The 14,796-nt window shown below is 30.6% G+C and overlaps 1 protein-coding gene across 4 annotated transcripts in view; it reads left to right on the top strand.

The window, feature by feature from the left end:
- Positions 1-14,796, top strand: part of LOC126769470 (inositol-trisphosphate 3-kinase A) — a 162,276-nt gene that overhangs the window by 100,911 nt on the left and 46,569 nt on the right. Inside the window, exon 1 of one of the 4 annotated variants that reach the window (XM_050488302.1) lies at positions 8,077-8,779. The exons of the other annotated variants lie outside the window; for them this stretch is intronic. Within the exon in view, the coding sequence (XP_050344259.1) occupies positions 8,270-8,779 (510 nt within the window). The 5' untranslated portion in view covers positions 8,077-8,269. Of the gene's footprint in view, positions 1-8,076; positions 8,780-14,796 lie in introns of those variants that run through there. 4 annotated transcript variants of the gene reach the window in all.

Below are 14,796 nucleotides of genomic sequence, written 5' to 3'. Positions count from 1 at the left end.
ATAGGGTTATTGAGAAAAAATTGAGTAATTAATTATATTTACAAATAATCTAGGGCTGCCTTTAGGAATATTTCGTGAAACCTTTTTGTTTAATTTTAATCACTATAAAAGGCTTATTACGCCACGCCTATTACATTTCTTTTAACGAAAATCTACATCAGTCGCATGTCACCCATACTTCAAACATAATATATGTTTGTTTCGTATATCTGTCGCTTTGGCGCTGTTGAGACGAATTCGAGCATATTGCAGCGCACTTGGCACTTAAAATCATTAATAACTTGACAAATAAAATATATAGTATTTAAATACCATCGATACGGCTAAAGATGAATCCTGAAATATTAGCATAACTATACACGTATTTATAGTTTATTATATTTATTCAGACATTAATCATTTTGAATCAAGGTAAATATCAAGATCACACGCGGTTTCTATTATTTTTATTGGCAAGTTTTCAAATTGATACGTGTGTTCTCAACGGTAGGTATTCAATTTTCGTGATTTGATTGTACCTACTTTATAGCGACTTGAAGGATAAACATGAATAAAGCATTGCAAATTAGATATTGTACAGAATGTAATAAAGGTTTGACGATATACATATATATCTTATAGTTTAAGTGTTGAGTGTGACTGTTAATATTATTTTTATTTATTTATTAATCCTTATTGCACACACTTTACAAACATTTAGTAACATATAATAGCAAGTGAAACATATAGTATGCAAAGGAGGCCTTATCACTTATAATGATCTCTTCCAGGCAACCTCTGTAAAGAGAAATGTTTATGTGTTTTTTACCCAGGATAACTAATCGGGCATAATGTGCGAACAACTTATACTTAAAATTTAAGGAGCTTAATACAAATATGTAATATACCAACCTACATACATATATATACATATACACTTATACATACATACAAACAAACTTATATAAGATATAAATAACCATGTACATATAATAATACTACATGCTCTAGTTATATTGATAGATAATAATGCAAACAACTCTTAAAAATATGTACGGATTCAGCTTGACGACATTTATTTATTTTTTTGAGTTATTTTACACCATATTTTTATATATATAAGATATGTTTATGGTTGAGTAACTATGAATAGTATTGTAATGATATTTTCGGTATTTAATTGCTTTTGTAAGTAAAATGTGTATTTATTGTTTTGTATTTTACAATTTCACGCTAACAGTGGCAAGATCGACTTAAAAGACAAGTATTTTGTGAGATAACAATCGCCCTTTAATGAATAAAACAATTAAATTTTACGCAATTTAAAATGCTTTTAAATACTATTCGAATGTCTATAGGCAAAGGTGATACAATCAGATATCCAAATCGTTATCTCATGTCATCTCTGTTATAAATAATAAAAAAAAACCAATTAAAATGCCAAAGAAATACTTCGCCGTTCAAACGTGTCAACAGCCGGCTGACAGATAAATTGTTATCGTAAAAGATACAAGATGTGGAATTTAAACCGGAAAACTATAAAGGCTGAATTTATATCTAAAATTGGACGCATCTTTAAAAAAAATGGCGACGAAATGCCAATAAAATTAAGACTCGAAAGGAAACCCAATGTCGATCAATTAAGGTAATAATCGTTAACTGAATTACGTGTTATTTCAATTGATGGCAATGTATTTAATACTGTTTAATTTTGACACTTCAATTGCATCTTTTATCATGTCTCGGATATTTAATTTGGTATTTAGTTTTTTACGAAATTAATTGTTTTTTATTATTTTGTCGATTAAAGTATTTTCATGATTTATCGATGGTAAAAATCCTTTTAAATCACGGATAAAGTTGAGTATTACCACGATTTTATTATTTATTTTCTACTCAGTTATATTTGAAATATGTAAGAATGTATATATACCTCGAATAATTATCAAAGAAGCACAGCCAAGTTTGTCCAAATGATGGTCAGTTCAGAACTCCGTCACACGTTAAAAAAGAGACGATTATATGAAACGATCAGAATTACGACCCTCAGTCACGAGATAACTACTATTGAAGATTGATATCGCTTATCAATTTGGACTTTGACAAATACAAAGAGTTTTAGTAATTAAAATGAAATATATAATTGAGCTGAGATGGCCTAATGGTTAGAACGATGAGCCGAGATGGCCTAATGGTTAGAACACGTGAATCTTAACCGATGATCGTGGGTTCAAACCCGGGCAAGCACCACTGAATTTTCATGTTGAGCACATGAAAAATTGTGCTTATAATTCATCTCGTGCTTGACGGTGAAGGAAAACATCGCGAGGAAACCTGCATGTATCTAATTTCATTGAAATTCTGCCACATGTGTATTCTACCAACCCGCATTGGAGCAGCGTGGTAATAAGCTCCAAACCAAATAGGAGAGGAGGCCTTAGCCCACCATTTGGACATTAACAGGCTGTTATTATTGTTGTTGTTGTATATAATTAATTCCATTTAATTATTTCGATTTAATTTTTTTTAATATACTATAGTCATATGTTATACGGTACCTTTTTAAAAATTAAATATTCGAAATATTTATCGAATTAATTACTTTTATGTTAACTACGACAAACAATATAATTAATTATCTTTTAAATTAAATTGAATTAAAAAATAAAGTAGCGTTGAAGGCAATGACCATATCTAGAAGATTTTTAACTACATGATTTAATTTTAACGATTTAGTGAAAAATCTGACACAAGTTATTACGTCCACGTGAACTTTTAAATCGCGTAATATTTTTACAAATTGAATTTTATTTTACTAACAACCAGTGCAGTTCACCAGCGTATATCAGCAATTTTTTCTGCGTAATTATTATTTGTTTCTTTTTTTATTTCATTGTATATTTTTGAGATTGCGAAATAATAAATATCCAAGTAAATAACAAACAAAATTTCAAAGTATATTAAATTGAAAAAAATGCAATGTATATTAAATTGAAATTTTAAAAATAATGATAGTATAAAAACTAAAAGAAAATCATAGGACATAAACTTTAAGTAGAGAAAATTAAGAGAAAATTGTTTTGTGTAACAAATGAATATATTTCTTGAACAATAACATTCATAAAAGAGTTCAAATAATAAGTATTGATAGGTGCAGGAGTTCTGCTTTAGGAAATCTATAAAATAAAAAAATGCTTTTATATATAATATAAAAAAATGTGTTTTAAAAACATCCATTATACATTGTAACAATGTAATTTTCCAAAAAGTATCTCTTCATTTTGAGGAGTATCGTGTAACCACGTGGCAGTTTTTATCAAGCACATGCGGGTTTCCTTACGATGTCTTCCTTCATGGCCGAGCATGACATGAATTATAAACTCCAATCAAGTACATGAAAATTCAGTGCCGGTTAAAATTATCGTTTTCTAACCACTGGGCCATCATGTCTATCATAACTTTCCATATATTATTACTGTTATAAAAATATGAAACCTTCATTACGTCTCTACAAATCTAAAAATATATTATAATTATTTCGATAACTCACAAGTAGAGATATTCTATTTGTGTGCGTCAATGAGCAGAAAAAATGGCAATTATAATGTTAAATATTATTTATGATTGTTTTGTGGTTAAAAAAATACTATTTATCGAATGGGGTTTTTCCAGTCACCGTTTTAATAACGTTGCCTTCGAAATCTGTATACCTTTTTTATTATAATAATAGAAAAAACGATAATATAGTTTTATAAAAAATATGACTGGTTTGAATTAATCTCAAATTGAAATAACTTCTAATTATTATATTATCTACTGGTAATGGTAAATGAAGTTCATTATATGTAATATTATGTACATTGTTGGTCACCTAGCTTAACAGGCTGCTTAGCTCAAGGTCCTGGATTAAAAACCCGGATCGGACCAATACAATATCCCGAATAGATGCTTTGCCGTCCTATTGGATTATGAAAGTAAGGAAATAGAGAGTACCTTAGACTACCCGTATTTTTTATATAACGGCTTTTTATAAATAAGTCATTTCGCCACATTCTCGTTTTTATAATTAGCTTATTTTAATATTTAATTATATGTATATAACTACCTGGACACTGTCGATGCTAATGAGATTCAAAGGGCAAAAGTTACCTACCAACAATGAAACGGTGACTATTTTTTATTATTTAAATTTAAAAAATAACTGGCATGTTGCTTAGCAAATGGTTAGCTGTTACTATAGCTTGAAGACATTGCCCCTGTAAAAATATTATACATCCCATCATCCATACATAGCCAATGCCCCCCAAACCCGGAAAATTAAAATGTTATATTACTTGTGGCTATGCTATATTCTATAATATATAGTATATACTGGCTCACTCCAATCGGAAATAAGGAACATAGCTAAACAAACAAATGAACTTACTCTCGCATTTATAATATTAATAATAATAATTGACGAGCCGGTTGGCGTGGTTGGTGGATGCTTGCCTTTCACGCCGAAGGTTGTGGGTTCGATTCCCACCCAGGACAGACATTTGTGTGCATGAACATGTCTGTTTGTCCTGAGTCTGGGTGTAATTATCTATATAAGTATGTATTTACAAAAGAAAAGTAGTATATGTAGTATATCAGTTGTCTGGTTTCCATAGCACAAGCTCTGTACAAGCTTAATTTAGGAGCAGATGGCCGTGTGTGAAAAATGTCCTAGGATATTATTATTATTATTATTAATAAGAATATCCAGGATTTAAATGTGTGTTTATAAATAAAATAAGCTGAGTGAGTCAAGACCCAATGGAGTATCGTAAGGTATTTACTACAGTTAGGATAATACCTTATTTATATATAATATGCTTTAACTGTAATATTAAACGTGTTATTTCACTTAAAACCCTTTAAAATATTAATTAAAATGATCAATCATAGTTCAGGCTGTATATAAATACCTAGTAACTTACATATAATGTATGTAAGTATGCTCTTTTGGTAGTACGGCTTTGTGCAAGCTCGACTGGGTAGGTAACACCAATTCATCAGATATTCTAACGCAAAACAGCAGTACTTGGTATTGTTATGTTCCAGTTTGAAGGGTGAGTGAGGCAGTGTAATGAACAAGGGACATATCATCTTAGTTCCCAAGGTTGGTGGTGCTGGCGATGCAAGCGATGGTTAACATTTCTTACAATGCCAATGTCTATGGACGTTGGTGACCACTTACTATTAGGTGGCTCATATACTAATGTCTAATTATTCTATAAAAAACTTATAAAATAGTGTGGAGTCTATTACACACAAATGAACATACAAGAAACATAACTGAACAAAAACAAAAAAAAATTACAAATGTTAAGTCCAAGTAAGTTTCTCCATATTTCCTTCAGTCCAAATATTTATATATTATGTTATACATTTATGCTTTGTACACCCCTACCTATCTTTCCTATACCTTAAGGTGGCCCGGGAGAGATCGCTGTTTTAGCGCTACTTGTATATCTCTCTTGTATCTAATTGTTATATATTTATTGGTGTGCCGGGTATTTGTAACCTTTGAGGTCGATGAATATCTAGGTTAATGAATAATATATATAATGAATCTTAAAAATATTAGGTCCTTACATATGAAATTGGCGTTTTGTAAGGGATGAATATAAAGTCAATATTTTTTGGAAAATATATTTAATTAATCATAGTGTGCACCGTTGTTATGCACTTTTGCCATGTCATAGTTAGTTAATTGAGCCTTTTACTAAAAAAAACCATGGGGGCGAGAATCAATAAATTCTTTGAAGGCGGTTTGGACTGCCGCATCAGAGTTGAATTTTTTTCCTGGTAAGAAGTTGTACAAATTCCGGAAAAAGCGGTAATCTGTTTGAGCAAGGTACGGTGGATGTCGCAGACATTCCAATTGTAGTTCATCTAACTTAGTGGTTGTTTGTTGTGCAGTGTGTGGTCTTGCGTTGTCGTGAAGCAGCAGTGGCCTATAGCAATTAACCAATCTCGGTTATTTAGTTAGTTGCTAGTTCTTCCTTCATTGTTTACAGTTGCTGACAATAGATATCTGCCGTAATCGTTTGGCCAGATTTTAGAAAGCTGTAGTGAACGACACCGACGCTAGTCCACCAAACACTCACAAGCAACTTTTTCTGAGTCAATTTTCGCTTAGGGCAGGATTTGGCTGGGTCTCCAGGGTTCAGCTATTGCGACGAGCGCTTCCGATTATCGTACAGTAGCCACTTTTCATCACAAGTAATGATACGATTTAAAATCCCTTCATAATTGTGTCGGTTGAGCAAAGTAACACAGCAGTCGACGCGTGTTTGCAAGTTCGATTCACTCAATTCATGAGGTATCCATCGTTCAAGTTTTTTTACTTTCCCGATTTGCTTCAAGTGGATTAATACAGTTTTATCACTTATCCCGAAGCCTGCAGCTATCTCTGAAGTGTTTTGTGATGAACCCGCTTCCACAATAGCCTTTAATTCTTCATTTTCCACTTTGGTCTACGGCCGTCCACGGGGTTAGTTCTGAAGTTCAAAATTTCCAGAATGTTGAAACTAAAAACGTACCGTGCTTCCTTTTGCGACGCCAACGCCCGACACATCATTAATACTTTGAGCTGTTTTTGTAGCACTGGTGCCACGGTAGAACTCGTACTCGTAAATATACCGATATTTCATGTTTCCATTGTGTGGCAATAAGCGACGCCAAGGAAAAAAATAATCAGTAAAAAACTAATTAATGACTGTTTTCAAAACTCAAATGTACCAGCTAAATAAATTTATAAATTTGAATTTGGAATTCTTAACTAACGAGGAGATATTTCAGATCAAAGTGGTCAGTACGACAAAACGCTAATTTCATACGTAAGGACCTAATATTTTATTATGTTTCAAGACAGTAGTGTATGAAGGCACTTTATTTATACTTGTAAGTCCACACTGTGACAAACAGCTAAGGTGATATTCATAACATTTTTTTTTTAAATTGTAACGAATAATAAGGCAAAGCGTTAAAAATATTATTAACCTAAAGAAGCTCTTAGTAACATATTTATTAATGAAGGCAATAATAGTCTCGTCTGATCTCTGCTAATAAAGCAGCCATTCTAAATGGAGACTAACCAGCTCATAAGAAATTTATAAGTTAATGAGTATGTATTTGGCTGCTTTGAAAGGGCCCCCTTTGATCGGGGGCCTCAAGTTTCAGCATACATCGCTATAAATTAGAGTGCTTCCATATGGTTTATCAAAAAACGTATGAACGTCTCCGTATATGCCGTGTTATATAACTGAATAGTATTAGAAACATGTTGAATTTGCCGTATAAGTTGATTTTAATGTCTTTATACAGTTGGTGTTATAAGTTATTAATGTCTAGTATTCCTATAAATTCTTTTAGTAATTTATAACATATCCTTATACATTGTACTGTCAACATTATTAAATGCATTTGACATTTTATGTAAATGATATTTTTAATGAATAAATATAAATAAAGATGAACTTTGAAATAGTTTAGTTATGTTACTTGTGATTTATTGTATTCCGATAATTCTGTAGTAATATTATAATTTAGATTTGGATTATTAATTAAGCGTTCAGTTTCTTTGCAAATTAAATTAAAAATAGAAATATATATTTTAAAGATATATATTTAAATTTAATTTAATTTTTTTTATGTAAAGAGACGTACTTGTTATGTTTTTATCATAATATGTATTTACTGGAGTATAAATAAAATGTAATCTACCTATCCCTGTATGTGTTTTCTATCTTAATTAAATCTGCGTAACAAATACCCAGAATTCAATAATGATTAATTATAAATGAGGACATAATTAAAGGAAAATTTAAATTAATATTAATTAGTTTACCTACGTCATCAAAACGCATCGTTGTTCATATTCCCACATAAGGTAAAGAATTTTTTCCTAGATCGAATTGGTCAATGTTTACACATTGTATGCCGACAGCAAAAATCGCTCTTTCTTTGATTCACGCGCGGTTTGCGGTCACGTAAAACTTTTCTATCATTTGCGTATCTCGCATCGAATGTTGACTCGTACAAATGTTCACAGTTAATAATTCTGCGTACAACACAACACAACGCGCTAGTCCACTCCCGCGCAGTCAGTGCGCCGCGCGCATAACCGACGCCCGCGCCCTTTAAAAAAACCCGCGTGCCGTGACCAAAAATGTGCAAATAAGATCAGTGACTTGAAAATGTCGTTGACCCTTCTCCCGAATCCAGACGGGAGATTGTTCATTGTGAAGTGATAGTCGCTATAATGCCGGAGTGTCCCGATTCGTTTCCATTCACTATACCTATCATACGATACACCATGGATTCGGAAGACAGAACATCTAACAATTCCGAGAGGCAACAGCCGATGACGAAGAAGATGTCCTTGCTGACACCTGTGAAGATTGAGACACCAGACAGTGGCAGAAGATTGTCTGAACCGACACGATATTACATTCCTCCACAATGCAACAACCGGTTGTCACCGAGAAGTGCCAGGAGACGGGATACGAGGAGGAATTCTAAGTCAGATTTAAAAGATACTATTCCCTGTAAAGATACTTTTGGACCGAAACCATGTAATTGTGAAGATTGTAGAGCTTCCAGTCCATTACCTCCAGGCTACGGACCACCTACAATGTCTCCTGGGTATGATCAAATGAAGACTTCCCTCCTAGAAGTGCCGTGGTCTGAAGATTTCACAGAAGCGTCAAGCGATGATCTCAGTTCTGAATGGGATTCCGACGTGCCTGAACCTCCTCGACCCACTCAAAAGGTAATTAGCATAACAGATAATTCAACTTTTGAATAAATTATGATTTCTTTACAATTGTTTCAAGTTCCTTATTATAGTTGCTAAGTTTGAATTCGAACAGTAATGATGTATTGAAAAAGTACTCGATGTAAATTAGACTTGCAAATATAAGAAGACACGTATAAATGCCGTACTTGAGTAACTTAAATACAATACAACTATTCTGATACGTTCATTTAGTTGAAAGAATTTCAATAAACTAATTTATAACGAATATTTTAAATGAAACTAACTAGTATTCGAATGACGTCACAATATTATAATGTAATTATTGTGAATGCACAACAATCATCGATTTAATTGGTTAGTTCTTAATAGTGAATGGTGTTTATTAATAAAAGTATCGTATCGCTGTACAAAAACTTAACGGGTAAGTTTAATTTGTAGTGATTGGTCGTGGAAAGAAAAAGTGGAATAATAATTAAAAACCAGCTCTAGTTACCTTTGCAAGTTGAATGATTGAATTGGCTTATAGCATTCTAAATTATATTGGCGTATAATCCGGCTAATTATAGTCGCTATTAAAATGGATTGGCGAATCTGAGATAAACATAAAAGGAATATTTTTAAAATAGTGCGCATTATATATAAGAAAGCATATTCACACTTTTCGCCCACTATACTTAATTCCAGATTAGACTATAATAATATTGTACGTTAATTTTACATCACCTTAAAATCGACAATTCCAAAAAACTATCGTTGAATATTATTATGTAATTGAAAATTAGCTTTCAAATCCGTATACATTATTTAAGAAGTCATCATTAATTTATCAATTAATATTCGAGCTTGAAATGGAGTAGATAACTCCAATCGATAGATATTTAATAGCTGTCAGAACCCTAATGAGTGTTGCATAAGCGTCAAGACCGGTGCTATATCTAGTTTAACGCATGCATTAATGGAAATAGTCACAGTGGCATCAAATACATACTAGTTTTTTTATAGCAGTTATACTCAAACTGGTTGACTTTGAATAACTTCGCACTCAATATGTACATTCTTTTAACGTTTTTCATAGATAGAATGTAAAGTCTGGTCTATTCTATAGGCTAATTATGTTTTAGACGATGTTTTAACGTTTTCTGAATTCCAATTTTTTACTTTTTCTGAAAAGATTTCAACGTTCAAATCGTCCAATAACGTAAAAGCCCAAGATTTGATCTCAATCCCCTTGGGCTATTATTGACTCTCAATAAAAAGTTATCGATCAAGCCGAAATATATAATATATTTTTAAAATACGATTTATTAAGAATATTATAATTATAATTTATTACCATTTTAAGCTTCAAAATCTCTGTGATTTAAAGCATTAATATCTTACATAATTTATACATAAAGAAACTACGTTGTATATTTATTATACATATTAATATTATAAGAAACCTTGTAATTACAGAACGTCATTAGGTCCATTCTATATAAAAATTTGCTCAAGAGTTAAAAGACAAAAACTTTTTAAAGATGATACAAGAAAACAGTTAATATTGCTTTAAAATAAATTTAATTTATTTAGCTTAGTTAATTAAACTTCGCGTGAATCTACAGCATGCACGTGAAATAATAAGTTACTTTCTTTTTATAATTTGTTAATTGAATTCAAATGACATACGAATGCACAACTAACCTAAAAAAAAAATTACAGAATAACATATGTATTTAGAAAACGATTTTGTTTAATTTAAGAGTTTCTTATTGCACTAATTTTAATTCTCAACTCTTAAAATATTAAAAAATTACGTTTGATTCTAAGTGTTATGGTTTTTTGAAATTAGGCCTTTAATTATATATATATTAGGATGATCTAAGCCTAATTACTTACTTTCTTTTTGGTTTTTAGTAATTATCAAATGTCTATCATGTATTCTTTCTTTCGAAAAATATTGTCTCTATAATAGAGTTATAGTAAGGCTATTATTATGTTAACTGTATTAGCGATTACTTAAACTAATTATTTCCTAGTTATTAGATTACTGTGAACGAGGCTAGGATAAAAATCATATTGCGACTCGATCGTAAGATTGCTTTCACTGCCTACATTGCGTTTACCGTTTTCACCGTTACTCATTGAGGTTCGTGCCACTGACCCCTTTCCTCACGCATCTCACGCACTACCTTTGTTTTATCTATTTGCTCTGTATCATGATCGTATTATTCTGATTTATGTTTAATTTAGTTCAAATCGAATGATTCTATATCATACAAACCTAATTTATGAGTTTTATTTTAATCAAAGATACATAATAAATAATAATAGTATTTATGAAGTGAGAATTCACTAAATCCAAAATTTGAGAGCTATGGATTTATGTTTCTTATTTGGTTGATAAAAGACTTTATATATTATATATTTAAATTAAATAAATATATACTAAGTTTTTTTTTGTATAAAGAAACTTCAATCATTGTATTCTGCCATTACGTCAGCATGCAATAAAAAATTCAATCAAACAGAATAGTTATTAAAAGCGTATCGTTATCTGCATCTATAATCTTAATTGACAAAATAACGACTTAATTGTGAGTACCAATCTAATAATATATTTATGTTAAGGTTACGAATGTTATTGTTAACAGCGCAAATATAAATAATTTAAGTAAAGTAAAACATTTCTTAAATTAAAAAAATGATTACGTCAGTTATTGTTATCGTCAGAGATTTATCTATAGTTTTGATATTAAATAAAGACAGCTGTTGTGAATAATGCTATTCTCTGAGGGTCTTCTTGAGCATGATTTCTGATATTATCTACATGAATTTTTCTACATTTTTGAAGAAATAAAATGTCTCCTCCTCAGTTATTTTTTTTTAAACTGTCTTCTACTACTATAATAGTCAATACACTTCACTTTTTTGACGTCATAATAGAGTTTTACGTCATGTTTGTTGCAATGTAACTCCATAGTACGATTATTTTAAAATTGTCTCTTACATTTGAACTAGTACCAGTCAAATGCGGTTTTATACTTTAGCATTCTTTATACTTTAGCATCGATAAATTACGCAAGTAATTATTAGGCTTTCTCAATAGTTCAAGATAAATATGTGAAAATTATATCGACGTCAACCTATTCGTTTGTACCACAATTTTTACATTAGAAACGCAATTTATTTTAGTTAATGGGTCTGATAATGTGTTCAAATTCGCTCATAAACACTGACATTGAAATAAATATAAACCACATTTTAAGTCGTGAATACGCCGTTAATCACTGGATCTAACATATACATGTACACTGGCTCACTCGCGTTTCATATAAGAACACACCAATTAAAAGTATTGACGTTCAGCGGTGTAATAATTGATTATCATATCGCATAATTTTTACGTAGTTGCTTAAGTATGATTAGTGTGCTACAAGTGTTTCATATGTTTTATATGCGTATGCGCATTCAATCGGTAGCATATTTGAACGAAAAACAAGATACCTTCACTATAAATTCTTTGTTTTTACTTAACATTATAAATAATGTATTACACGACGAAGCTTACACGACTTCGAAACTAGATTAAACTATTTATTGGGAATTTTAATACTCGTTGAGGTATTTTTGTCAGGCAGCGACGGGGTCAACATTTTCAATTTTGGTTTCCAGCCTTTACGAGGCAAACAAAGGTAGTAAGAGTACGACGAAAATGTTTGCATTTTTTTTTAAGCTCTGCAGACAAAATCACTTCTACCAATTTGAAAAGCTTAATTGACTGGATAAAATGTTTTTATCTTTAAGAGAAAATTGCTTTTCAAAATCGGCTATTTTTAAATATACTTTTTCGGGTAACATTTTTGTCTAACTGCACCTTTCTCTTTATAAAACTCTTACCTATATCTTATCGTTTAAATATTTTCCTATTAATTACTTTAAATATTTACATTTGATATAAACACGTTCTTAATTTTATCTCAATAAAGTCGACATTTCGTTTTCAGTGAAAATCCATACAGCAAAGTACCATACATATATGAATGAATATTAATAACACATTTTTAGTAAATAGAAGATATGTACATTGATATATGTATTATTCATTGTTAATGTATATAGTTTTTAATTTTGCCCTAATAAACTACGTACAAACATTTTGTATTTTACTTGTTTCAATAAATAAACATTATGTATTTTATTGTGCGTAATTGCGTAATTTGTCGTGCGTATCAGTATGTTTTGTCTCTTTCTGTCATATGAAATGAATAATATCGAGCGGCAATTCACTTAAATAATTATCCTTGAATGTATAAAAATAATAATTAGAGCGCCCTAGAGCGCCCTATCGATTTTTTTTTATTTAATCAAGAAGTACGAATTGGCTTTCAGTTCATCTCCACCCAGATATTGTTACCGTTAGATTTAAAAACCTTTGTCAATTGGAGCTAAGCTATGTCCCTTGTTCCTGGCTCACTCACCATTCACTATACAGCTATCCAAAGTATTGGCGGTGGAATAGTTGATGAGTGGGTGTTAACCACCCAGGCGGTACCATTTTTAAAGATATATGTGAAATTTATATAAACGTATAATATTAATTTATTAGCTGATAAATATCTGCAATGTGCCATTTATGGTAATCAACGTAATTTGGTATAAGAACTCCGTCGTGACAAAGTGATTTCAAGATGCGAATCGGATAATTGTAATTTTGTCTCGATGTCTTTTAAAGGTCCGTTGACTGTTATATTTATCTGATATTGTATTTACATTTAAAATGTCTACTTGTTATGCATACAATCGGCTTATAAGATGTCTATTACGCATGATTTTATAGAGATATATATATCTATAAAATCACGCAGACATGTATGCAATCATACATAATCGCTAACTTCCGTGGCCGTTGTGGTATGGAGGTTCACGGCGTTCTCACGATAACGCGAATCTTTGAAACTCTTAAATTATCTTAGTAATGTAATAAAGCGGTACGTTTTTTCTTATTCACGTACCTACAAAAACTAGTGGACTTAGAAAATTGTGATAGTTAACAGGTTTAAGATTTGAAACGCTGTTGATGAGCGATGCTTCATAGTCATAAGCATATTTTGTATGCAAATTTGTAGATGTAAAATATGTCTAAAGAAAAATAGATACTTCAAAAAATTACCTTTAATGTACGCTTGGATTATAAACTCAACAATGTCCAATATCAAACACAGAAACATTAAAATCGTTTCATAAAGAAAAAAACTTATATCCGAACAAATTATATAAAAATAATTTGCATCATCAATAAATAAGTTCTATCATCAACTACAAAAAACAAATGAAATATAACGGAAACTTTAATTAAATTCATTTATATCACAGTATAAGCCTCAAAATATATAGGAAATTTTAACCACTATCCGTAAATAAAAATCTCGTTTAAAACTCGATGATTAGTATTTTCAGAAATAATAAAATATGTTTGAACAACAGATAAGTAATATGTCGTGGGCGTTTGACATGTACTTACTGTATTAGCACAGGAAGCTGGTTTGGTGCGGACGGAGAGGTCTGTTTTACTACTTAATAAATATTTATTTGTAGAAAAATATCTCGCCACAAAACTTTAATACTTCTTGTACAAAGTCGCAATGCGTAATTTGATATATTTATAAAAAAACAGATTGGAGGTTATAGCGGATAGTTTATTTATTTAATCTATAAAATGTAGTCAAATTATATAAATTACGAAATAAACTATGAAAATAAAGGAGCACTTATGAATATGTATATGAATAGTTAAGCTATGTCAAAGAAATCAAAAAATAAACCGTGTTTTGTTTGTATTTATAATTGTATTGATTGGACTTATAAATTTTCTATCTAATCGCATTACGTACAATTTGCCATAATGTATATATAACATATAAATATATATTATAGTAAATTTTTAGCTTTTTTATATTTTTCTATAAAAAACTTAAATTTGTTGTTTGTACGTTACCATGGTAACGAGTGATATGTTTTAAAATAAAAAAATTGCATTCACACTCCTC

Source organism: Nymphalis io, chromosome 7 (assembly GCF_905147045.1).
Source record: "Nymphalis io chromosome 7, ilAglIoxx1.1, whole genome shotgun sequence".
NCBI lineage: Eukaryota > Metazoa > Arthropoda > Insecta > Lepidoptera > Nymphalidae > Nymphalis > Nymphalis io.
This window is presented reverse-complemented; position numbering and strand designations above follow the sequence as displayed.